Genomic DNA, 25,851 nt, shown 5'->3' on the forward strand with positions numbered 1-25,851 from the left:
GTGCTATTGGTCACTCTGAAACTGAGCCAGTTGCTAAAATAAAGATGGCGGGACCTTACCAGAACGGAAAAGAGAAACGGTGCAAACAGAGTTCGGTCTGGGATGTGAAATGCACTTTATGCGGTTCTGTTTTTAAATATGAACACATGACAAGCTGTCTAAGTTTAAACCTCATAGCGTTCATTCAGCCGAGTTGTGTGGTGGAGCAGCATCAACTTCTCGACCAAAAATTACGGATGTCCTATGAAGGCTAGGATGTGATGACAGAAAAGCGGAGGGCATTACGCATTAAAGTTGTAACATGATGGAAAAAATTGAGCGCGGTTGACTTTTGAGCCGTCGCATTTCATGAAGCAACGTTTTAACATCCCTTCAAGCACAGCCACAGATGATACTTCTGCATCAACATTTCTCTGTTCATGGGGAATTAAGTGTTTCACATATTTTATTCTTTTTTTCTATTTTTTCCTGTTTATTCAGTCAGTGTTTAATACAGCTCACCCAAAATAATGTTGAAACGTAGTGTGAGGAGGGGTTGGGGGATTTAGGCATATTATAAAAAATGTATCCCTTTATGTCATGGAAAGATAGTTAGCCCTCTTATTATAAGAGAAAGCTCAGTTTTTTTAGGAAATGGCAGCTTATCAATTAATCATTAGTTGATGAGAGCAATCATCTTTAGATAGTCAACAACTTGTGTCCCTAAATCTTAATGTTAGCTTTTTATTTTAGTTCGAGATCATCACCTTGTATGAGAAGAGTTACGAAGCATTCCCTCCTCTTGTTCTACGAAGTGTAAATCCGTTCTGCAGCCATAATCTAAATAAATCAAGCTGAGTGAACCACGACCCACTTTTTAGTTGGGGCCCATTATTTAAGAAAGAGTGGTCTGTTCCATTTTATGGCATGATGAAATAAAAAGAAACCAGCTTTCAACACCGATTGTAAACCGAACGTGACATGCTTCTATGTCTAAAGAAAAGGAGCTGATTTAATCTACCTAACGTCGTCATTCTCTCCCTTCCGGTCTGCTGAGAACTGATTTCTTCACTGCAGAGTTTAAGTCCGGATGTTAGGGACTTTTCCTCAGATAAAAAAAGAAAAGAAAAGAAAAGAAACAAAGCGACCTTTTGTAATGATAAGTTAGGAGCCTCTTCGTCTTCGTCTCCGCCCACATCACCGCCGGAGTCGCTCTAACCTTTGAAGGTCAACTCAAGTGACTTCTGAGTTGGGGCGCATTAAGCGCTCAACCCGCACGCGCGGTCTATCAGGCACACCTGTCAGGCTGCCAAATGTAACACGAGTTGCAGCACTCTGAGGTGGACAGGCTGTTTGAGGAAGGCCAGCTCCCAGCGGGAAGCCAAACCTTTCAGTGTTAGGCCTGGAGCTGCCGTTTCTACCATCAGAACGTCGCTTTATTTCTGTCTGCTCCCCCCGCCGTGACGCAGTCAGGGTGGATGTGCGCACACGAGGAGCTTGTTGGTGTTTGACTTACAGTGATTATTAAACCACTGCCTGTCCTCAGCAGTTTCAGGGGGAAACTTCTTACCTCTACTGCCCCTTTGGACATTTTTGTTAGAAATTGAGCCTCTTAGAGCACCAGGGGAAAAATAACGCAGCTCAGTGTGATGCATGGTATCGATGAGTGTGTTCACTAGCTGTTTTCTGATATGGGCGAAGTGGGCAGACGCCCTGGGCGACTCCACCTCTAGGGCGGCATCAGCTGCCACACTAGTAAACATTTTTGCAGTAAAATCTTTTGCCTATTTCATGTTTGAAAAGTAATTATTTCACAAATAGTAGAACCTTTTTTTTTTTTACAATAGTTGTCAAAATTAATTTGTTTCTTGGAGTATAATAGTTTAAACTGTCTTTTAAAACAACTTTAGATGTTAACTGATGGTTGTGCAATGAAATTTGTGTCTTGATCAAAATGCAACTGTGGTACACATAATTATATAAATGTTTGACTAATGGTACAGTTAGTCAGCTTCACTTATTTTACTTTTCATTGCATGGTATGTATTTGTGCCTTGCTATGTGTTTATAGTATTACTCTTTCTCCCACATTTTTTCAAATCAAATATTAGAAAGAGATCTTAAGTGTGTCGGTGACGGTACATTGTAATCTAAATGACGTATGTTGGCCGAGGGCCAGGACCGCCCCTGAGTGTGTTTTCATGTCGGCCTACGGAGCCAAAATGGTGGGTTCACGCACCTTCACTTTGTGAAGTTTGATCCATCACCGTATTGGTTATTTAAATCACATAATCACTTTCCGCTTGATTTATGCGGCCAAAGAGATAATCGTGTTGTTTGTGTACTGCCTGACTGATTGCTAAGTGGAACTGTAGAGTGGCTACATACACAAACCTTGCTTTTTTTTTTTTTTTTTGTCGTTGTTGAAGCTGAATTATCGTGGCATAAATCAAATGGGACGTAATGACAAATAGTAGGCAAAATGTCAACCTCTCGTTTTATGCGTGATGAATAAGGTACAGAATGTGCCAGAACACGTTAGCTGAAGCAGGCCCGGATTTTGAACAGCATCAAATGGAGAGGAAAGCGTATCATTCATGGTGAATGAAATATGCTGAAACATAAGTCAGATTGTAGATGGCCCTGCTGTTGCTGGTGCCAGGCAACTGTGTTGATATTGCTTAAAGTTTGCCACATTTTGTCACAGCCACACATATAAATATCTTTCAATAGGGCTTTTAGGTGATAGAAGTAGTGTTTAATTGTGATGTGGGAGAGAAATGAGAAATGGTTTTCAATTGCATTTGTATTCACTCCCCACCAGTCAATACTGCAAGTCTTTTTGAGTGGTGTTTCTCAAAGTGGCAGGACCTCAGAAAGATGAAAAAAAGTGAGGATTTAATCCAAAAATGTATAAAATCTAATCTTTTAAAGTTAAAAATAACTTATTGAGATGTAAGTTGCCTTGCTCCTCTTTCTGACTGAAGGAACCGTCCATGTTGTGGAGGAGTCTGCTGCAAAAAACACTAAGACCTTTATTGAAACTGTGTGGATACAATAACATTTAATGTATGATTTGCAATAGAGCCATGGTTCTCAAACTGTGGTATGTCTTTAGGCGTATTCAGAAGCAAAGTGTGTATTAATTGTTTGGATGATAGATCCAAAAAAATCTACAATGATGGAAACAACAACAATGGCCCAAGAACAATGGCTGTTGGTTTTTAGTATCAGGCTAGCTACTAGCATTACAAGCTACTGCCTTCCTTTTGTACTCTTAAACTCTCTGGCAACATAGTCACTGAGTGTGAAAGACTGAACCAGAAACTAGATATGTAATAAAACTTTTTTTAGTTTTTTCAGTTTGACTTTGACTAAGGTTACATGTAAGGCGGCCATATTGGATTTTGAGTTTTGGTTTGGTGGAACCTTTGATTTTTCTTTTAACTTTTCCAATTTCCAACCTGAACATTTGAACTTGTGGGTAAAGCTGGAACACATGCAGCAATTAAACGGCATCATTCAACAAAACATGCACTGCCAATGTATAAAATATCTTTCATTTTTCTTGTCTTGTACATCTGCTTCAAAAAGTTCAAAAGATAGTCTTTGTATTTACTTTGGTAGTAGCTGTGATAACAGGTTTGAGAACCATTGTGTGGAAGACTCTGAAAAACCTGCTGAAGTGGAGAAATGCTCATATCCAGACAAAAAACAATTCTCTTCCAAAAACATTGTCATGAAAAAGATAATAGTCCTCTTCGCCCAGCATACAAATTCTTCTGTAATAAAAGAGGACACATAATATTTGCCCCGTAAATTCATTCAGCAAGCTTTTATCTCTTCTCTCAACTTGAACATTAAAGGAGCCACATGATGCCTTCAGGGGCAGTCAAGCGCACCAACTTCTAAACAAACATGGGGTGAGACGACACTGTGGCGTAGCATGCAACTGATGATTTGTGGTTCAGAGTTCAGCAGAAGGTGCATGCTGGCTGTGGGGATAATTTGCTTGGTTGGGACGCTTAATAATTTGCACGGTGTGTGATGAAGTGCTTCCAAACCTCAGGGGTAATTCCAGTGATGCCTTCGCTAAGTCGTGCTCTGGGGAACCAACTCACTGCTCTGTCAAAATTAGCATTTCCATTTTCTTCATTTTATTGTATTTTTGTCATTTCTGTAAGGCTTCTGTCTTACTCCCGCCTGCTCCTTGTTCATTCTGTTCACATTTCTCTTTTTGCTTGTACTCCTATGTGCTAGCATCATCACTCAAATGGTATTCATTATTGACATAAATACGCTAAGAATTCTAGATTTGAAATTTAAACCAATAAATGCAAACCAGACTTTGTCATAAAGTAAAAATAATTTTAAAAAAAAACCATTAACAAGGTTGTAGTTTAATCCAGAGACTAGGCCTTTTAGCATTGTTATTGCTAATGGATAGCCAGTTGTCATGTTCGCACATTGCTTACAAATCATTCAGATCTTCACTGTAAACATGTTATTTTTCCATAAAGTGCCAAAAACGTCACCACCAGTGTTACATGGATTGTATATTTTGCTTTAGTTTCAGTTTAGACAGGTCAGGGAAACATCTATGGAGACATTTAGAGCATGGTTGGGCTATGAACACCTGGTGTCGATCTTTCACAAAAAATTCAAACATTTACGTTTGTGGTTGTAATGTGACAAAATATGAAAAGTTAAACGGGTATGAATAGTTTTGCAAGCCACTGCACATGCAGGACTCGTAGCTATGACCTTCTTCTGAAATAAAGTTTGGGCTTCGTAAAACAGTCATAAAGAATAATACAGTGCAACTTTAATTCTGCCCTTGGCACAACACTTAACACAAAGTAATCTGTTATGAAACTAGCCTCCTCAAAAAATCTGGAGAATTTAATTCCTCTGACTGTAGATATGAGAAAATATAGGCTGCGTTTTTGAAGTCACTTCCTGTTTGACAAAGTTCAAAACGCACTTCTGCCTTACCTGAATGGCATGTTCCCTTACCTTTCCCATTTTGAGGAGTTGCTAAATGATATAGGACACCATATGAGGAAAAAACAAAAACATCACTTGGTAATTAAAGTTAGGCAAAGTTTGAATTACTAAAATTATACATCTACATTTTTATAGGAATTATTATGAATTGTTATTAATGCTAGTTGTAGGAGTTTTGTAACAACAAATATTTTCTTACTTCTTCTTGGAGGGGATTTTTTTTTCCCCTCACAAGAACATAAAAGTATGTGAACTAAAGATTGCATTTTTGAAAAGCTGCAATAAAAGATTAATGTTTTTTGGTTTTTTTAGAGTTTATCGGTGAGCATATTACAGGAAGATCCAGATTTTAATCAGCAGCCGCTTTTTCTAGCCGGTGAAACATTTCACAGATGTGGTGGCGTTGAGCTTATACGTCACCGGTTTACGTGGCCGTGTTATGACATTTCAACAAGTCCTGAGAGAGGAACGAATCCATAAGCGTCAGGCAGCATGCTCCCAAAGTGCAGAGGAACCCACCTCAGAGCACATGTCACACATTCCTATCGCTTCCTTCCCATAAGATACAAGCAGTGACTTTGTGTTAAAAAAAAAGAAAAGGAACAAGCTATGGGAGCGAGTTTGAAGAAAGTGTCAAAACTGTGAGATTTTTAGATGTGGTCCTGAAGGGCCGGAGCTGTCAGCGCTAAGGCCCCGTGAGGAGGGCAGGTTGCCAGGCCGCCTGTCTATTTATGCCCACTGACATGATAGTGGACTGGCTGACATGTGGTCATACACTGTCAGATCGACGCAGATCAACTGAAAGACACAGGGAGAGGACGAAAGGATGGGGCTAAATGGAAGACTGAGCGATGGATGGCGAGATGAACCGGGCCGAAGACCGAAACGGTGACAGAAATCCAGTTGCTTTTTAACGTACCGAAATGGACAGCTGGCAGAAATGTACATTTTTAATTAAAATGAATTTGAGGTAAACAATTCGCTCTATAGTCACTGACTTTCTTAAATGGCACCCCCACTTTGAGGCAAAATGTTATGAATAGTTGCTAGGAAACTAGAGCAATTCAGTGCACTACAATAATACAACTTTGTATTGTGTAAAGCCTCCTGGTTTCTGAATTTTGTTTTTTCTAGATTCACACGGATTAAAAGAACTATTGATTTGGCTGATAAATTTGCGCAGTATTAATGTTTTTCTTGTTTTATCATATAAAGAACTTTGAACTGCTTTGTTCAAACCTGCTATACAAACAAACTTGAACTGATTTTTTTGTTTGCTTGTGTAAATAATTCCATGTCCTAAATGACAGGCAAAAATTTAAAGGGTTGTAGCTCTATCAAAGTAACATGTTGAGATTAGCTGTGCACCTTTCACTCAACACCAAAGTGGAGCTCAGAAGGGAATAGTTTGAATTATATGTATAAGAAGCCCCCTAACCCTATCCCTACCCTTTTGCTAAGCTAGTCACCTACCTGGATAACCTCCTTTCTCTTCTGTCCATTAGCATTGCTTCGGTGGCTTCTCTAGCACAGCGCCCCTATGTGTTGCATATAGTATAATACCAACATTTTGTGCTTTGGGCAAGCGTTAGCATTGGTTGGCTTAAAGCACCTTCCACCTTCTGTGTATATGTCTCCATTACATTTGAAATAAACCCAACGAAATGTCAAATAAAGTTTTAGGTAAAGTAGAGCGTCATGGCGGAAGCCGTGATGCTCTGCCTGTGAAAGTAAATCTGTTGGGTCTCACCTTGACACCTGGCCAGCAATTCTGAGGACACATTAAGACAAAATTTTAAAAATTTGTAACTGATTTAAATGTACAAATACACAAACCTGCTTCCCAAAGAGGAATGAATGAGCTCCTAAATGAATCGGACTTGTTGTAAGTCCAGTCTGAGGAGAGTCATTAGATCCAAACGAGATGAAATCACGACACCAGTTTGTCATTAAAAGAGATAAACCTTTTTGCACAAGGCAACACACACTGTGTCTCATCTCTTAATGCTGATGCTTTGTCATTAGTTAATTACATTCTGAATGAGAAATATAGATTTTAATCTGAAATGACAGCTGTTTATTAGATGCACGATTGGATGATTTTCAAAATAAATCAACACTCATCATACTTTAGTCTGCTCCCTTTTTCTTAATTCCTCTCAGATTAATATTGTTCCAAAATAGGATAACGAGCAAAAACAAAGTGCCGGATGTGACCCCAGCTTTATAGAAAAACATAAAACAATTCCCAGAGCTTCAGACAATTATGTTGAATGGTTTACGCACTTGGTTACAAGACAATGTAATGAAGAATGAGTTTTCTCAAGGTCGCCCTCAGAAATGGGCTTTGAGAAAAATAAACACACCAAAACATATAAATGAAAGTACATGTTTATAAAGATTTTAAACTAGGGTTTTAAAAAAAAAGACAAGAGAAAAGGTTACAGGCGGTACAAAGGCCAGCAGACGGCCAGTCTGTTTTGGACAGATGGACGAACTCTTTAAGGCAGTGGTTCCCAAAGATTTTCTTCTGGGCCCCCCTATGGATTACAATAAAATCCCCCCCCCTCCCAAAAAAGAAAAAAAAAATCAACTGGGCACCAGTGATGGCATAGTTACTTTGAAAAGTAACTTTTATTGGATTATTGATTACTCCTTGAAAAAGTAACTTAGTTCAATTACTGATTACTTGATTTGAAAAGTAACTAAGTTACATTAAAAGTATCTTTTTTTTAGGTATTGTCAGCAGTTGCTGACAACAACCCTCTGCCATCTTACATTGATCATTGTCAAAACTTAATTGCAAGTTATTTCATAATGGTAACATCAACAATATGGTTGAGCTGTATGGGAGATTGTTTAATGGCTATAATAGACAACAGAAAAAACGTTAGTAATTTTTGCGTGTTTTTGCGTGGTCCACTATTGTCTGGAAAACTATAAATACGAATTTAGAACATGTCCCCCCCCCAGACCCCTACAGCCTCCAGGTTCTGCGTTACGGCCCTGCATTTACTGTCAGAGCGCAGAGCTCCTCCTGCGGCTCCACAACTCAGATGACCTGCTGCACAGATTTGTGACACTTATCTTAATATTAACAATTATAATGCCGTTTAGTTACGGACACGTTCATTCATGGTTGTTTTCACGTTTATTGCGCTGTCCAGGTTAGTCTCGATGTTTGCAGTTTTTTGGAGCGCAACGTGAAACTTGACGTCATTCACAGCAAATATATTAAATTGACATTAACAAAGACACAGCGGGACGGATCATCCGGGAAATAATGGATGGGGAGAGTCTGACTAAGACTAACTGGATGTCAGACAAATTCTGGGGCTGATTATATGTCTCTTCTTATGTCCAAGCCCAAATGAGCAACATTCAAAAATGAGCCCAAAAAACCGCAACCCACAACTCGTTAAATTTGCAAGTGACTTTAGTAAAAACAAGCCCAAAGTCCTGGAAGCTCTCTTGAAGTCAGTCAGTATGTCAGCTTCCCTTGGAAGGTTCACCACTGTTTCCACGTTTTCTCCATTTGTGGATAATGGCACTTATTTACTTTGTAAATCCCAAAGAATATCAAGACGAATAGATGTCTAAGACTTTGTTTCTCACCTTTCATAGACACATACCATCATTTTATAGCCCAATCAAGTAGCCTTCACTTGGTATAAAAATACTAACAATGTCAAATATGACTCAAAAGAAATTTGACGTTGCAATTTGATGCCTTGAAATTGTGCCTTTGTCCCTTTAAGAAGCTCTTGCTTTTTCACAGCAATGTTCCTCCATTATTCCTTTTTACAACCATTTTTAGGAGTGTTAAACTACAAAGTACAAGGGAGAATGAGAAGCACATTGTTCAGAACAGTGTGGGAATAATCACAGCTGATATGTAATGCCTAAATAATATATCTATATTGATATGTAATGCCTAAATAATGTCTCTATTTAGCACAGAAAAACTAGTTATGTCATGTTATGGACTAACCCAATGTTGTAATCTTGTTGACACATCAATTGTATTGGGCAAAACTGAGTCGGACTTTCAATTCTCTGTGTTGAGCAAGGCTGACCTGTCCTCATTCTTCTTAGAAATTGCCTGGAGAAGAATCAGCTGACTCATATCTTCCTTAATTAGATGAAAGTGCAGCATTTTATAGCCTGGCGTTGTGAAACAGGTTGGTTTTTTTTACTGATTTATTTGTTCTGCTGGTCGGACAATAATCACCTGTGGGTGCAACTAGTGATGTCCCCTAGGTTAATTTGTGATTTAATAAGAGGGGGCAGAAGGCAGGTTTATTAGGTTATCTTTGAATTTTGACAATATTTGATAAGCTTAACATTTAAATCTGACAAAAGAGAAAAAACAAAAGGGCAAATACTTATTCACAGCATATATTGTCAGTACTCTGAATCTCACCTCGTCGTCCTGCTTCGTCGTCGCAGGTCTGCTCTCCGTATCCTACGACGAGTGGGACTACGGTCTGGAAGCCCGTGTTCGGGACGGTGTGGCGATCATCACCATGGCGACGTCCACCATGATGATGGACCGTGGACCTCACACCCTGCTGAAATCTGAATGCCATGGAGCGCCGGAAAAGAAGACCCCAATCTCAGGCAACCCCAATGAAGTCCTCAGGTAAGACGGAGGACACAGCAAACCGTATTTAAACTTTCTAATGGGAAGACACCTGCACTCATGCAGCGATTGGATCAATTAGGGAACAATGTTCCTCACATCAGGGTAAAGTTTAATTTAGGGATCACCAGGTCAAGAATCTTTGTACCTAATGCTGAGACATTTAGCAATAGGAATTCACAGAAACCATGTCCAAGTCTGATGCGTTTACATACATGCATCATGGTCTTTAATCTACCGAACACATCTAGTCAAAGCATTTTTATTGCTCCTTTTTTGTTGGGGTGTCATCAGAGAGCAAATAACTTTCATTTTGAACTTTAAAAAGTTTCAGAAATTGAATTTTAATGGCAATTTTTGAACATATTTCCTACAGGCTCAAAAGTAAACTCAAATATTTTCATACACCTCTACTCTCATTAGAATAGATGTCTAAGTCGTAACTTACACCTCAACCACACACTTTTTGTAGCTATTGAAAAACTTCAGGCTTTCCACTCCATAACTTTAAAAATCAGCCTGATTTATACTTTACAAAACCAGTTTTGTTGTGTTTGCCATCCGTCGCATGTGGGAAAAACACAGTTTTATGTACATTTCAAATTTCAAGCAGATGACTTGAAGCAACGTTGAATAATATTCAAGACACTTTGTGCAATCCTCCTCCTCTGGAAGCTAAGCATGATACTACCACCGCCATGCTTGACAGCGGGCCCTGTCTTAAAAAAGCCTCACTTTAATTCATTCAAAGGTTTCTTTTATAGCTCTATATTTGTTCTGTCTGACCATAAAATCTTTCTCCAATTTGGCCTTTTCATGTGGGTAGCTGCAACATTTCTGTTAGTCCTTTTAATGTTTTGGGCCAAGCAGATTTTTGCTTAACAACTTATCTTTGCAGGAAAACTGTTTATCTGCCATCATCTGTGGCCATGCTAACTAGCCTTAGCATTCACGACAAACTGGCTCTGCTATCAGGAAGCGCAGCGCAGCAGAGAGGAAAGTGTGGGGTGGAAATCAGGAAGTAGTACACACGCATGATTGGCAGCTCTATGACCCTCATTCTGGCTTTATCGGTTGTTTCCAGTTAGCACTGGGAGAAGACAGAGGAGCTCTTTTTTTTCAGATTGTCTGTTTCATACAATAATATCACAACATAGTGTCAGTTTCAGCAAATATGTAAAAAAAAATATTTGTAGTAAAAGTTACAAACTGTAGTTTTAAGATCTAAAATAAATCTTTATGAGTTTAAAAACTACACTTTTCTCTTAACTTTCAGCGAATTATCACACATACCGGTAGATTAATATGGGATTGATTAATTAAAGGGAAAATGCCACATACAGCTGCTTCATAAAAGGACACATTCAGGTGATTCAGCGTCTTAGTCTGGTGTAGATCAGCATGTTTGCAAAAGAACACAGATGCTGGTCCACACTCCTGAACGCCAATCCCACACCTTCCCTACACAGAGATCAGATCCCCTTGTTATCCCGCTGAAAGGAAAGCCCGCCCCTTCAGCCGTCCGTTCCAGCAGCAGGCCTCTTGAACCGGTCTCAAAGCATGCGTCCGGCCGCGCCGCGCTCCGCCTAATTGGTCCCAGTGGCGTTTCAGTCGGCGAACGCCGTCCCCTGTCGCGGTGTGCTCCAGAGCACAGCGCCGGAGAGTGCTTTCAGGAGCAGTCTCACCTTCCCGCCGCTGTCCATGTCGGCTCACTCACAGTGTGGGGGTTTAATGCCGTCAGGACCGAACAGGTCTGTCTGTCTGTGCAGGAGAAGCAGCGCCGTCTGAGGCATGTTTACTGAAGAGGTTGTCAGTGATTCAGTGAGCACACCGCTCGGGTTGCTGTTGTGACAAAATCGGCTTCCTGCTCATGTCTTCTAACAATGCTGCTTTGAAATGGAGCTGAAGGGACACACACACACGCCCACACACACACACACACACACTGTAAAAGAATTTTAGACCCCTGTGCCTTGTCCATTTACACTTTTAGATATTCCTTATGAAAAACACCTCAATTTTGGCAGAGCAACACAAAGCAGTGCATAATATGAAGTGGGAGAAAAATAATGCATGTTTTCTGACAAGTTTTTAGAAAAAGATCTGACGAGATTTCTGTTCATATATAACGCTTAGAAACAGTTTTTGCTGCAGTTACAGCTGCAAAGTTTTGGGGGTAAGCCTCTACCAAAAAACCTTGATCTACTTTGAGAATGGATGGTCACGGTTTGGCACTTTTAATCAGTCAGATTTAATCCGGACATTGACTTGGGTATTCCTTTAAATGGCTTTAATCTAAACTATTGCATTTTGGATTTGGTTGTATGTTTAGGATTGTTGCCTGTATATCCACTAGCACTGCAAGCTAGTAGCTAGTCGCTGTATAGCTAGTAGATATACTGTACATGTATATAGTTTATTTTCATATTCAGATGACTTCTGAAGTATTTTTATTTTAATTTGGGTGTATGTATATTGGCTTGAACAGAAATAATGTGACAAAGTAAAAAGATTTGCTTAAAAGGCTTAGAAACACTTTGCGCACAACATTTTCTGCCATCCCGGTGTTAGCTGCTCACCAGAAGCTTAAGTTAATACAAAAACACCACTTTTTTTTTTCTTTTTATAATCACACTCCAACATCCCACTTTGGCATCAGCAGAAACACATGCTCACCTCTGTGGCTGATTGCATGTGAACCCCAGCAGCCCTCACCAAAACCTCAGAGCTCAGCCGTGTACTCCTCTGATATCACTTCAGTCCCAGTCTGTGCTTTACTCCTTTCTGAGGTTTTGCTCTTGTTTCACTACTGCTTCCTGCTTTGAACCAGTGGTGGAGTTCATGGCAGCTGCTGCTGCCCCTGGAATATTATTCCCCTACTCTGTTTGTGTGTGCCTGAACTGCTTTGTTCAACTCTCCTGCGCCGCTCCCTGCTCTGTTGAACCTTATCCTAACCCCGTTCCTGTTTGCCTTTGTCCGCCTTGCCCCCACGGTCTTCTCTTTTCTTCTTCTCTGGTGCCTTTTTTCGCCCCCCACGTCTGTTTTCATCTATTCTGCTTTCTACGCTCACCTCTGTGAATTGGTGCTCACACCTTCTGTCCTCTCTTCTCTCCTCCTGGTGATTTTCCTCTCATCTGCACTGCTCTGCTCCTCCCCGGCCATTGTCTGCACTTCAGACCTGCAGTTTTATAATCAACTTAGCTGTGTAGTTGATTAGATCAGTTGCGAGTGCTGCTGAGATCCTTCGCCTTTCGCTGCCTTAACTAAATTTGTTTGGTGATAACCTTTGTCTTCAAGTGTTCAATCAGGAGATTAGCAATTGGCAAAGAGTTTATCTGCTCTGAACTGAATGAAGCGCTTAGTTGGCTGGAAGGATGCTCCACTTCCTGGACAGTTCACAGCTGAGTCTATTTTGTTTGGCTAGGAAGAAGTCTGGTTCGTTTGGGGAGGTGTGAATTGGACTCTGACACGGAACAAAAAAGCAAACTGTGGTCCGCCAGAAAACCTATGTTTCGGTTCAGTTCAATGTATATGTGAACATCAAGCGGACCGGAAACTGCCCCAAAAGGAGGAAGTTGACTATAATGCAAGGCATTCTGGCTAAATACAACCAAAACAAACGCGTGAGTCTAGCCCTAGTGGGAGAAATGGCTCACGGTCTTTTATCAGAGACAAAATAGAAATTCTAAAACTGCAAAAATCTGACAAACTCAGTGTCTTCTTCAGAGGTTTTTGTGTCGTTTTCTTGGTGCAGCCAGTTTTGGTCCCCAATCCAGCCGAGTCCACCGGACTACCTGGTGTGAAAACAGCCTTAGAGAATCAAAACAACAGATGAGGAGAGCGTGACTAGATATGCAGGGTATTTGTGATAAATATGTTCCACATTTCTGTCAATGTTGCTTTAGTTATTCATCATGACGGCATCGATATCATTGGTCATTAAATAGTTCCCTTACATTTCTTTTTAGGAATTTCAAACCTCATGAACTGTCAGTTATTTTACTCTAATAGCTTAAAGTTCTTTTAGGTGTCGAAGAAAGTCTAAAGCCACATGGATGATAGAGTAACTGATTTACATTTCTCCTGTCATGTTGGTGCTGTGCACTGCTAGTCAGCTGGATGAAACAAGACCCCTACACTTTAACATTTAGCTGGTGTTTCTATTCTAGCTGGACTATAGAACCATGTTGCACATCTCCACAGTGCATCCCTATGAATGATGAAATACTTTAAAAAACAAGGAAAGACCATAAGAAACCTATGACAGCCTTTTCATTTTTCACATGACGTTTTGAAGCTCCTTTCTTTTGCAATTTATTTTTAATAAAAGGAAAAGTGTTGTCATTTGTGCACCACTAAACCACTCTGAAAACATTACACTACGAGACAAAACCTTCTTTTTTTTGATGACTTTCTCCTTTTTATTTGCTAATGAAAAGCACAAATGTTAGAGTTATGCATTAATTTGTGTTGGTCTATCACATAACATATAATACACTAAAGAGGGACAAAATGCAAGAAAAACAGAAAACAGGGTGCTGTGAATATTTTGTTTTCACACTTTTATTGCTAAACGCTCCAGCTTAGCAATCAAAAATCTTTAAAAACACATGGACGTCTCCTTCTAATGGTGCTATGAATTTTCCACACTCATTGGTCACTCATCTTAGAAAGACACAGTTGTTAGACATATCCAGTTTGGAGAAGATCTTAAGCCCTCCTGTTTCATTGAAACCTCTAAATTAAAATGAACCGTCTGTTTGACCTGGTTTTGTTTCTACATTTAATATGCAGCTTATATTGTGGAGAAGAATTCATATATTGTCTGTCACATTTAATGATTTCCCCGATGAAGGATGCGTAAAAAGACCTAAATGTATATTAATCTTTTGCTGCAGCACCATAATCTCACACAGAAAAGCTGAATCCATAAAGCAGAGAGTGACGAAGGTTTGAACTTCAGCTTGGTATTTTGATTATGACGTGGTTCTCGTTTTGTCACATATTCTGTATTTAGTTTTTGGGTAGCTATTTCTTCTAATGTTTCTAGATTCTGATTTGGCTTGTAGTCACAGATTCTCCATTCACACAACAAAATCTGAAGAAGAGTTTGGCAAACTCTGCAATCAGTTGGCCTGTAGATGCTGGTGGTTGCTATGGAGACTTTGTGATCTCATGATGCTGCACTTCTCCTACTGGGAGCTCTGGAGGTGTGTTTGTAATATTTTCTTTATTATCATCCTGCAGATCTTTTGTGGTGACAGAATAAATAGTGATTCCCAATCAGAGTTGTGTCCATTGTCCAATAGAAACGGGCCACTTCATATTTAAACCACATGGAAACAGGAAGTCGTGGGTTACCATTAAGTGGTTTGTTGAAACTCAAATAAACATCAATAAGTAAAGAATAATTTAAGGATGATGGAATAATAAGGCGAGATCAAAGAAAAAAAAGTCTGACCCCAGATTGATGCATAAAAAAGATTCAGAAATGTCAACATTAATTCATATATGTAGAAAAATAAGTTGATATTATCTGGTACTTCAAGCAAATTTTTCACAATTAATGGAGTAAATGTACAATATTAAATCTCTGACATTCTCTGACATTGTCAAGTCAGACATTTGTATAAAACAAAACAAAATAAAACCAAAAAAAAAAATTATAAGTATTTGAGATTATTATAATGTCAGACATTTTTGAAAAAAGAGCCAGAAACCCTCTAAGGTTTTAGTGGTAGACTTAGGAGATATGCATCCGGATATTTTCCAGAAACTAACTGGTACATCCTGATTCTTTTTCTGGGTGCAGACTCCATGCAGCCATGTTGAAGCTTCTTCTTCACTCTTAGGCGTGTATTTGGCAACACCTTTTCCCGTTCAAGGCCTTCCTGGTGAAATGTTCTGATACAATAAAAGGGCCCTGATGTACCGCTGACACTTTCATATCCTGATGTTTATCTCCTAAAGTTACCACTTCAGTCCCAATGTAGAGGACCTCAGCATTTTTTGTCACACATGTCTAATTTTATAATCAGTTTTTCATGTAGATATTTGACTTCACACTGTCAAAGAAAATCTAAGTTAATATCGTAAATTTATGCCTTTAATCGTGAAAAATTACCAGATTTTTTTCTTGTAAGTATATAAAATAAATGTAGAGGTTTTTGACAGAAATGAACTCCTTTTTCAGCTTTTATCTGCTTGTTTCAGTGATCATGCTGCAGCAATAAAAGCTGCATTTATTTTAAGCCTTTTTATAATAAGCGCAAGTCACTAATTAACATCTTGCATGGCTTTACAGTCTGTTTCCCATTTGGATTATGCATCATTTTTATCACAACACTGTTGATTGAATATGTTCATTGAGTTATCGATGCTCCGAATTTGAAAACCTCACCCAGTGTGAGTTCCTGTCGTACGTTGAACGATCTGCTGAGGGGTTTTTGTCATCTGGTCGACTTACACCGATGGCACGCTCTCTGCCTGGCTCAGCATTTTAGAGAGAAGGACACATGACTGCACTAAGGAAATGAAGTCCTTCGTAGCCAGCGCCGTGACATTCCAGCTAACGCCACAGCACCCGCCTGACAAAAGAAGATAGCAACAAAGAAAAAGAAAAACAAAGGCGAAAGCTCGCAGAGACAGAAAAAGATGGTGGCGGAAATCACTTGTGAGCAATACACAACGGCGCGAGAATCATGAGTTTGACAACGGCGGCCCTGACCTTGCCAGGCATGGACAGGTTCCAGATGAGCTCGGAGTTGGAAAGGTGTCAAGTGCTTTTAAACTCTGTGGACGGGTTTGAACTCGCGTGGCCCCCGGTAAGCTTTCAGTGGAGCATCTGTGTGTGTGTGGGGGTGTGTGTGTGTGTGTGTGTGTGGGTGCAGAACACTCCGAGGCAGCATGTTGACCCGGCGGAGCAGAGGGATGAGTGTGCGCCTCTGTTTCCTCAGATGTCTTTCTGTGCGTTTGTTTGTCTTGGCTTTTCTGTTTTCCCCCATGTCTGAGTCTGGATCAGAACAGTTGGGTGTGTTTTTATGGAGCAGATCAGAGGGAGGAGTTTGAAAGGTGGCATTTCTTTTTTGAGGGGGGTTGAGGAGAATGATTGGAACTAGGTCATGAAAACTTGTATTTTTTCCCCCTATCATCCATCCTCATGTATTTTTTATCTGAACTTTAATATTTTAATCTGTCTGTCCCTAAATGTCCTTCACGCAGTAATTTCCTCCAAGCTCTACACAGACATGTTAAAAAGTCGAACATTACTCTTTCTTTGTAATTTCTCATGTAATCATCAGTTTTACCTGTTGTACAGTTGCAGCTGGCTCTCAGTCTTGCAGTGCAATCCATTCATGAATAATAAAACTCTTACTCATCAATAGTGTGAACCACCGCGGTCTGTCAGACCCTCTTCAGACCTGCGTCTTCCTGGTTTGACACGTCTCCTGATTAAATCATAGGTGAACGTGTTAAGTTATTTTTTGAAATGCCAGTTATTATCGAGTTTTTCTCATCTAAAAATCAGACATTTTTACCAACTGAATTTTACAAACTACTTTTTTGAGCAGGGATGGAGGGCTTCAGACATTGACGCATGACTCCATTTAATAACCCTATTAGTTTGCTACTTGCAACGATACTTAAAATGGTATTGCCTAGTGTTTGTACAGCAGCCAATCCAGGAGCGCCATTCATTACCTTTGGCACTGATTGGCTGAACCCCGAAGAGCGGAGATAAGGAAAACTATAGATCAGGTCTGCCCAAACTTTTTGAGACCAAGATGTAATTTTTCTCTCAGCAGCTGGCTGAGATCTGCCACATGACACGAACATAAAAAAAGTGTAAATGAAATTGTTTTTTATGTGAATATACATTAGTTATAGCAGACATATTAAAGTGATAGAAAACCTAATGCAGTTTCTTCCAATTAATTAAATTTCAATTGTTCCCAAAGAAAACACTGACCTGGCTGGGGAAGATTTTTCTGCTGCTGACCTCACAGCAAAAGCCTTTGCTGAACTGACGTGTCAAGTTTTGACTTCCTCAATTTCATTTCTGGCTTTGCCAGATAAGCCTCCACTAAAAGGCACATACACCAGCGTCTTTGAATTACCAAGTTCCCCAGATGGGGAACTTATCTCAGAGGCAGAGAGAGTCAGAGACGTCACAGCCACCAGTTTGTCCAAAAGGTAATCTCTGAATTGTAGGGTTTCTGTTGTTTTTGAGGTTGACTGTTCCCCGGACAGGGAAGTTCAGTTAACCGATAAAAACATCAGTGAAACCCCAACCAGTGGTGTGTTGCTAACAGTTCCCACAGACAAGGCTACCCCGGCTGGGGTGGCTCTAAGAACAAGAGCAAAGCCGCTGTGAGCGATTTTTCAACTGTTCTGAAAGGAATAAACCAACCCGGACGGGGAGGTTAACAATTCGGAACAGGGAGTTGGTTCAGACATCCCAGATGTGGAGAGGACAGAAGCCGCACAACAAGGACAAACTGACATGGGAAACAAGGAGGAGAACTACTTTACGTTCTCCAACAAATTCCATAACAGTTGGGTGAATGCCAGTTTCCAGTCCATCATTAACCTGAGCGTTACCAGGAGGTGTCTCGCTCGGGAAAGGGTGTTTATAGAGGCTTCATCGATCCCATGTCGTGCGAGTCTGATCCACTGAGCAGTGAGACATCCAGGCAAACACTTTTCCCCCAAACGAAATCTCTCCAGTTATGATGAAGCTGAGAGGGAGAAAAGTGTTGTCAAAGGTGGGAAAAGAGTTTGTGATGAAATGCTTACTGGAGTCTGTGTTGGTCTGGCTGGACTCATTTGGTGGTGACACAGACAGGGAATTGTACACCTTACGTTTCCTGTCTACTTACCATCTTTTAATACAAAAACCCGTTGGGCCGCCTTAGCGCCCCGACCACCGTGCTTAGCAAGTTTTCTGGGGGAAACCCTGCTAATCCTGTGAATATGGTGTCCACTGCACCTCACCTCTCAACCAGCCACCTTGCAACCCTCTGAAGATGGATGGATTTAACCAGGTTTCCTCTACAGGAAAACTAACTTTTTAAAATCAGATTATCACAGCTACTGCTCGTTGTTCATGCCTGCTTGATTAAATGGGTAAAAGGCTGACGAGACCTGAACTATTGTTTGGTCCAACTGTACACACCCCAAAACTTGGCCTTAAAGGCACAAGTTGTATTAAAGTAATCTGAGAGAAGTCTTAGGAACATACTGTAAATACCGCTTCGGTCAGAAAATATCCATAAGAAAACTTCCATAAGCCTTTAATAAAGAGTTGTCTTACTGGTTTTGTGTCTAATTTATGTGACCTGCTATTGCCTTTCTCCTAAAGTTCTTTGTTTCTATAAAATAACAAGATTCTTGGCCTTCCTGTACACTAATGTGCTCTCACGGTCACAAAACGCAGGTATCCATGGAAATATTTGTTTATGTAAATTGAGCAGTTATTTACAAAAGACCACTTGGTTTGTTGCAGCCAGGTCAGACCACAGAGGACATGTAAAAATCAAAAATGAATGTCTCCAATTATTTTGCTGAGAGAGTTTTCTCCAGGGATGGAGCGGTTCTGCTTTGATATGTTGTTCCTCTGTACTCTTTACAGAACATCTGTATTTACACTCAGACTAAATTACATGCAGGTGGACTCTGTTTACTAGTTAGCTGAATTTGGAAGGCAGTATGTTAAATTCCCATGGAGCATTGAGAGAAAGTCCATACCACCAAAAAAACAAAAAAACTAACTCCACTCAGCTTTCTTTACAGGGCGTAATACAGTTTGAAAACTTTGTTTAAACAAGCTGCGTTTGTCTTAGAAAAAATAGTCATTTTCTTGCACAGCCCTACTTTTACTGAGCTGCATTATTTAGTTGTCTCTGCTGCGGGCTTTGAAAGGTTTCTCATTTGTTTTCCTGTGCCTGTGTTATGCAGGTTTCATTCCAAAATACTCTGAAATAGGAGTTTAAAAAGGCAAGCACTGCCTCAGGTGTCTCTCCTCTTTTCAAGGATGTTAACCCAATCTGTTTAAGACGCATCGTTTTCCAAAAATAAATCAAATCAGAGCCGCATGTCTCAGTTCTAGTAGCTGCTCTGTCGTTTTTGGCTCTACCTGTTAAAATTATGAACACAACGAAATAGAAGTATGGTTTTGTTTTTGGTTGTAAATGTAGCCATGACTAATGCCTTACAAAAGTATTTGTACCAGATTTTTCACATCAAGCCACAAAATGTTTTATTTTATTTGGATTTCAGGTAAATGAAAGTTTAACCTTAAAATGTAAGAAAAACGATGAATGGTTTTTACAGTGTTTGCCGTCTAAAAATCTGAAAAGTGCGACATGCATCTGTATTCATCCTCCTTTAGTCTGGAGCCCCAAAATAAAGTCAAATGCAACAAGCTGAATCCAGAAATCTCAAAGATTCAAATCTCTCCTTTATGGAAAAGTAGCAGAGTTGTTGTTTCAAGTTAGCCACAAGCCATGTGGATCAGGGTAACTTGGTGGTGGCAGCATCATGCTGTTGGGATGCTTTTTAAAAATTTTATCAACGACAATAAACATGATCAGTGTTGGTGGGAAGATGGATGGAGTTAAACAACGGCCAGAGAGACGTTCAAATTCCAGCAGGACATTTTTATGTCAGAATGGCCCAGTCAAAGCACAGATCTAGATCCAGTTGAGAGTCTATATCAAGTCCTAAACCCTGATTATTAGAGATGTAACAACCGGACTGAGCTTGAGTTATTTTGCAAATAATGGGTAAAAACCTGAGCAAAGCTGGTTAAAGTTCAACACAAATCGGTTTCAGAAGTAGCCTGTTAGCACAGAGGAGTGTAACATGCAAGCCACACTTTTCAGATTTTTACTTCTAAAACCATTCTAAATTTACGCTTTTTATTACGCAGCACTTTCTGTTGCTCTCTCACATTGAATCTTAACAGAAATACCTTTGAAGCTTGTGGTCGCAACATGACATAAAAGTGGAAAAGTTCAACATGCCTTTGTGAGGAACTGTGAATTATCCGTCACTCAGCTCTCAAGTTAAACCAACTTTGTGTTTTTAGAGTGTTTATGCATCTAGTCTGAATGCACACTTGAGAGTACAACCCCGTTCACACACCAAACAACTTCGCACCTCATCTCCCATTCGCACTGTACAACCCATGTGTGTACGCTGCACAGCCATAATATGCCACATCACCATATGGGTCATTTTATCCTCCCTCACGTTGGATTTTATTATCCCCCCTCAGCCCCCTTCGCAAATCCAATAGTACAATAATTGCTAAGGAGTGTAATTCATGACTAATTGATGCTGCGGTTAATTTATTAAAACTGACTTATCAATGTTTCACGCGGCTCCTCCATTATTCACGGCAGAACATGTGCTGAAACCTATCTGTGTCAGGCCCACGCGGCGAGCACGGGAAACGTTTGCGTCGCTCACATAGTCCGACGAGTTCTTATCGGGTTTTTTTGTTTGTGTTTTTTGTTATCGCAGTAATTTCTGGGTCAGTTTTGTCGTCCAGCAAAATTTCGGTGTTGTGACGAGCCTGGTCACACAACGAGAAGCGGATGAGGTGTGTTTATTATTTATCATACTAAATTTATCATAATAATCTAATAAGCATCACTAAAGTAAAATTGGTGATGCTTAAAACCCCCCAAATGTATCTGCATTTTCAGGATTTTCTCCACTGTTTGTTCAATGAAAGTGTCAATAAATGTCAATAAAGTTGAAAATATGATTAAATGCAGTTACTGTGTGCAGTTTAGCGATACAAATCACATTTCTTTATGTGTCTGGTGTCCTGAAGAAGCAAAGAGGAATGTTTTTCAAGAGCGATATTAGTGTTTGTGGGGCCATGACGCAGTCACAAGCACACAGTTACCTAAAGAGAAGACCTAATAAATAGTTCTTATTGTCACTTTTATGGTTTCACAATGGAACAACAAAACATCATAATAAAACTTTAAGCCCATAATTCCCACTCTAGTGCGTTACAGTGTAGTAGTAAGCACCCGTCTACTTCCTCTTTCTTCCCCTCCGAAGCCCACCCCTCACTTAGTCTCATTCCCACCCTCTGTGAGATTACCGTTGCCACAGCAACGGCCGCATATTGGCTCAGAAATCACACAGGTTGTGGGTGCCATGGCAACACATTTATGCTTGTGTTTCACTGCTATCAGAAATGCACACACGCACACACACCATCTTAAATGTAGGGCCTGAATGACCGCGTATCGCTTGTTTCCTTTTTTCTCTCTTTCCCCCCCCAGTAAAGATTAAAGCTGCCGTGGTGTCGAGTCATTTTGTAAATGGCTTATGATTTATGCAGCAGATTCTGTGCACTTTGTACCAGCGCCAGGACTCTTCAGGACGGGGCTCTTAGTCGGACACATGGGGCTGCATGAGATGGGATGATTCGGATCATAAGAGCCCATTGGAAAATATCAATATTTAATACAGGAAGTCGAATTACAGAGACGCATTGTAGGAGATACCGAGTTACAGACGGACCTATTAGCATTACAAATAATCACTTTAAAGTCAGGTTCACTAGTCTTACTCTTTATCTTTTCTTTTTTTTCATATAATCATATGTAACTTGTGCACGGTTTTGATGCAAGGTTACCATGGAAACAGTCACAGGGAAAGTGAGGAGGAGATGGCAGCGTGAGCGATTGAAAGCGTTAAAATGTTTTGCGTGTGTGTGTGTGTGTGTGTGTTTGTGTGAAAGAGATGATTTCACCTGACATGAAAATCCTTGGTTTTCTCTGCACACACGCCTACACACACGGTGACCGTAATCACCGCGAGGCTGCGGGCGAGGTGCAGCGTTCGCTCGAAGACGGATCAAACGATCTGGTTTGGCAGAAGCAATAAGGTTTTCTTACTTTCCTTTACAAACCCAGATGTGCACACGCCAAAATGAGAGCTGCTTTGTCTCCACAGGCGCGCGCCGTCTTCCACCAGCCCTGTCGGTAAATGTTTGCCTTGTTGAAATTGCCGCCCTGTTGCTTTAGATGACGAGTATAGAATGCAGCGTCCGTAAAATAATGGCATTCATTGCACTGCTCTCTTTTTCTACCTGTAGGAATTTCCAAGAGTCGCACTGTAAGGGCAATATTAAAATGAAAATCAAGTGAGACATCTTTAAACTATCGAAAAAGTCACACAACAACAGCGGTTCTGGCACAAATGACTCCCTGGACAGTATTTAGACGACCTAGTTTGGTCAATGCTAGTTTCCTGTTCTTCTGTATCAAACTGGTCAGTTCCTCTGTTTTCAGTATCATCATTGGGTTTGTATTGGCCTGGCTACTCCATAATTTTACTCTAATTGGTCTGGAATCAAGATGCTTTTCACTTATTGGCGTGTTTGGGGATCATTATCATCTTGAAAATAATATTTCAAGAATAATTCCTCTTTCGCATAAGCAATGCAAGTATTTTGATTCTTGTATGCAATAAATTAGCCTGATACTGTGGTATGACAAAAGGGGGTGCAATGATTCCAATTTTGGCCTATACCAATTTTGTCTTTTGTTTATTTCTGAGTCGCTAAATATAGTGAGAAAGTTGCGATTGGGGATGATAATTGTTTCTGCACATGTGCAGACCTGACCTGGTGGCCAAGTCTGTCAGTCAGCACTTTCTCACGGCAGAGCAAAAGAGGACGGTAGCTGCGTTTCCATTACAAATGTTGAAAAAACACACTTTTGCAATTGCCATGTTTCCATTAAAGAAGAAAAGCAGATTAAAATTAGGCATGAATGAAGGTTTTTTGCATGATAAGTCATTAAAAAACAAGCCGCGCCATCATCTTCCTGTCACTTCCTGTCGTCTACTTCCTGCTACTACTGGTTTCTGCCAGTAGTAAGGTCCACTTGTTGATCATGTGACTCATGACGCGAAAAAAGTGTTTGTATTGCAGTTTTGTGAAATAAATCTATTTTTGATTAGGACAAAAAGCCACCTCATTAGCGCCCAAACTTTTTATCAAAAGGCAAGTTTTTTTGTGTGTTTTTTTTTTTAATTAGCGTGCTTCCATTAGACAAATTTATTTTCGAAATGTCAAATACAGCAATTACATGGTTCATGGAAACGGAGCTCCTGGCTGATTTTTCAGACCTTTGAGGAGGTGAAGAATCTATATTTCTTTAATTTAAAAGAAATGTGTCATGCCCTATCAATCACTGACTGAAGATATTTAGGAGATAGAAAGAAATATAATTGTGTATCTGCATACTGATGGGACCGATTGTTTTAATTCCCAATTGGAATTAAATGTCATTTATGGAAAAATGACATTTTTCATTTTTTGCCAATTGGGAGGAGCTAAGTAACGATGAGGTCCAAGCACAGAGCCTTGGGGTACACCAAAAGAGAGTGGGAAATACTAAGTGGTTTCACAAAATTATTTTATTTGGTCCATATAAGTAAAATCAGACAATATGAGCAGTCCATGGTTGTGTCAGCTGATGGTTCAGTGATGATGGTGTGGGAGATTTTGTAACTGAGACAAGGGCGGTAAGGAGTCAAGGGTTTTGCAACCTTGAGGAGATGATTGGCAACTTTTAAGATTCATTTCAGTTGTGTGAATGATTTCACACAACTGACTGGAACTGTTCTTATAGATGATTGAGAGAGCAGTGACCATGAACCTAGAATATACATGTTTATTTTGTAGAATTTTGGAATTGAAAGAGAAATAAAAATGAGAAGAATATTGTTTGACACTGTCTAAATATTACGTTTTTGAGCAAAGATGTATAAGATGTAAAAAAAAAAAAGACTCTTCACTGTTTAAAAGCAACCACACCACTCAACACGATATACTTAGACATCTATTGCAAATGTAGGACATATGTAAATTGGCACTGACAACAATGTTTTTCAGCAAGTGATGCTCTCTCCCTCTCCTCCTTGTTTCTCTCTGCAGGTACCTAATGAATGTGACATTTGAGGGGCGCAATCTGTCGTTCAGCGAAGATGGGTACCAGATGCACCCCAAGCTTGTCATTATTTTGCTCAACAAAGAGAGACAGTGGGACCGGGTAAGACGGAGCGAGACGTGGCAGCGTCTGGTTGTCTGTTTGCACCTCAATTTTCAGATATCTGGAGGAAGAGCTGTACCTGCTCCATGCATTTACTTTTTTTATTTTAAGCTACACTCGAAGCTAATTGTTGGCTTACCCAACGGGCGGATTGAGCGGGAGGTCCAGGTATTCATCTCCCTCTGGACCTATTGTCGGATTCTTACTGTTTAAGCATTTAAACGGTGTTAGGCTTCTGAAGCGCTGCTCTGATTAGATATCATCAACTCGGTGAACGTGCCTTTGAGCCATTCAATTCAGTAGAAGCCTTTGGCTTCAGATGTGCAGAGACTGCTGATCTAAAAGTAGATATTCAACAGTTTAATGCTGCTGTTTATGGCGCTAGTATGTTTAGTTTAACTGTAACTTTGTTTTACTATGAAGTAGTGTCACTTTTTTTGAAGAAGCAGAATCAGGTTGACTAAAGCCGACGTGCAAAAGGGATGTAAACAATACATGCTATACTTTTTGTATGCTACAGCCTGTGAAATCCAGCTGTTCACTTTACTTTTTGGTGACTTTTTTTTTTCTGACATTTGCCCTTAGAAAGGTGTTCTGGAAATGATTCAAGTCACTTTGAAAAACAATTACCTAATATCCAGTGCCATGTTAATACTATTGTTACAATTATAATTGGTATTTTATGTGGTACACCAGCTCAATTACAAAGTGCTAAGAAAATGCCAGATGTTGTGACATTTAAAAAACAAAAACAAAATGTTAAATGTGTGTTAATTTATACATTGAAGAGTCAGCTTTTGCTACAATTACAGCAGCAACATTTTTATGGAGGGACAAAAGGGACAAAATTAAATATATAAATAACGAAATTGTTGATTAATTGTCTTTGAGTGCCCCAAAAAGCGCTATATAAGTTTGATGTGTTATCATTATTGTACCATGTAATAATGTACCATGAAATAAACAAATATTTAAATTTAATATGTGATTAAATTGTTAAAATCCAAGCTTATTAGCTAATGCAGATAAGTAAATGCAGATATACAGTACAAAATTATATATATTTATATATATATATATTTAAGTATTTCATGGTTCCTGCTCCTGCAGGGTCACCATAAAATAAGTTTATCAGTC

General features: G+C 39.8%; 1 protein-coding gene across 4 annotated transcripts in view; it reads left to right on the forward strand.

Moving 5' to 3' along the window:
• The window catches only part of grin2ba (glutamate receptor, ionotropic, N-methyl D-aspartate 2B, genome duplicate a), a 178,285-nt gene that overhangs the window by 110,316 nt on the left and 42,118 nt on the right, over window positions 1–25,851 (forward strand). For all 4 annotated transcript variants that reach the window (XM_028041981.1, XM_028041983.1, XM_028041980.1 and 1 more), the window contains 2 exons: window positions 9,436–9,628; window positions 24,600–24,714. In XM_028041981.1, coding sequence (XP_027897782.1) covers window positions 9,436–9,628; window positions 24,600–24,714 — 308 coding nt within the window. The remainder of the gene's footprint in view (window positions 1–9,435; window positions 9,629–24,599; window positions 24,715–25,851) is intronic.

This window comes from Xiphophorus couchianus, chromosome 16 (assembly GCF_001444195.1).
Source record: "Xiphophorus couchianus chromosome 16, X_couchianus-1.0, whole genome shotgun sequence".
Classification (NCBI taxonomy): Eukaryota; Metazoa; Chordata; class Actinopteri; order Cyprinodontiformes; family Poeciliidae; genus Xiphophorus; species Xiphophorus couchianus.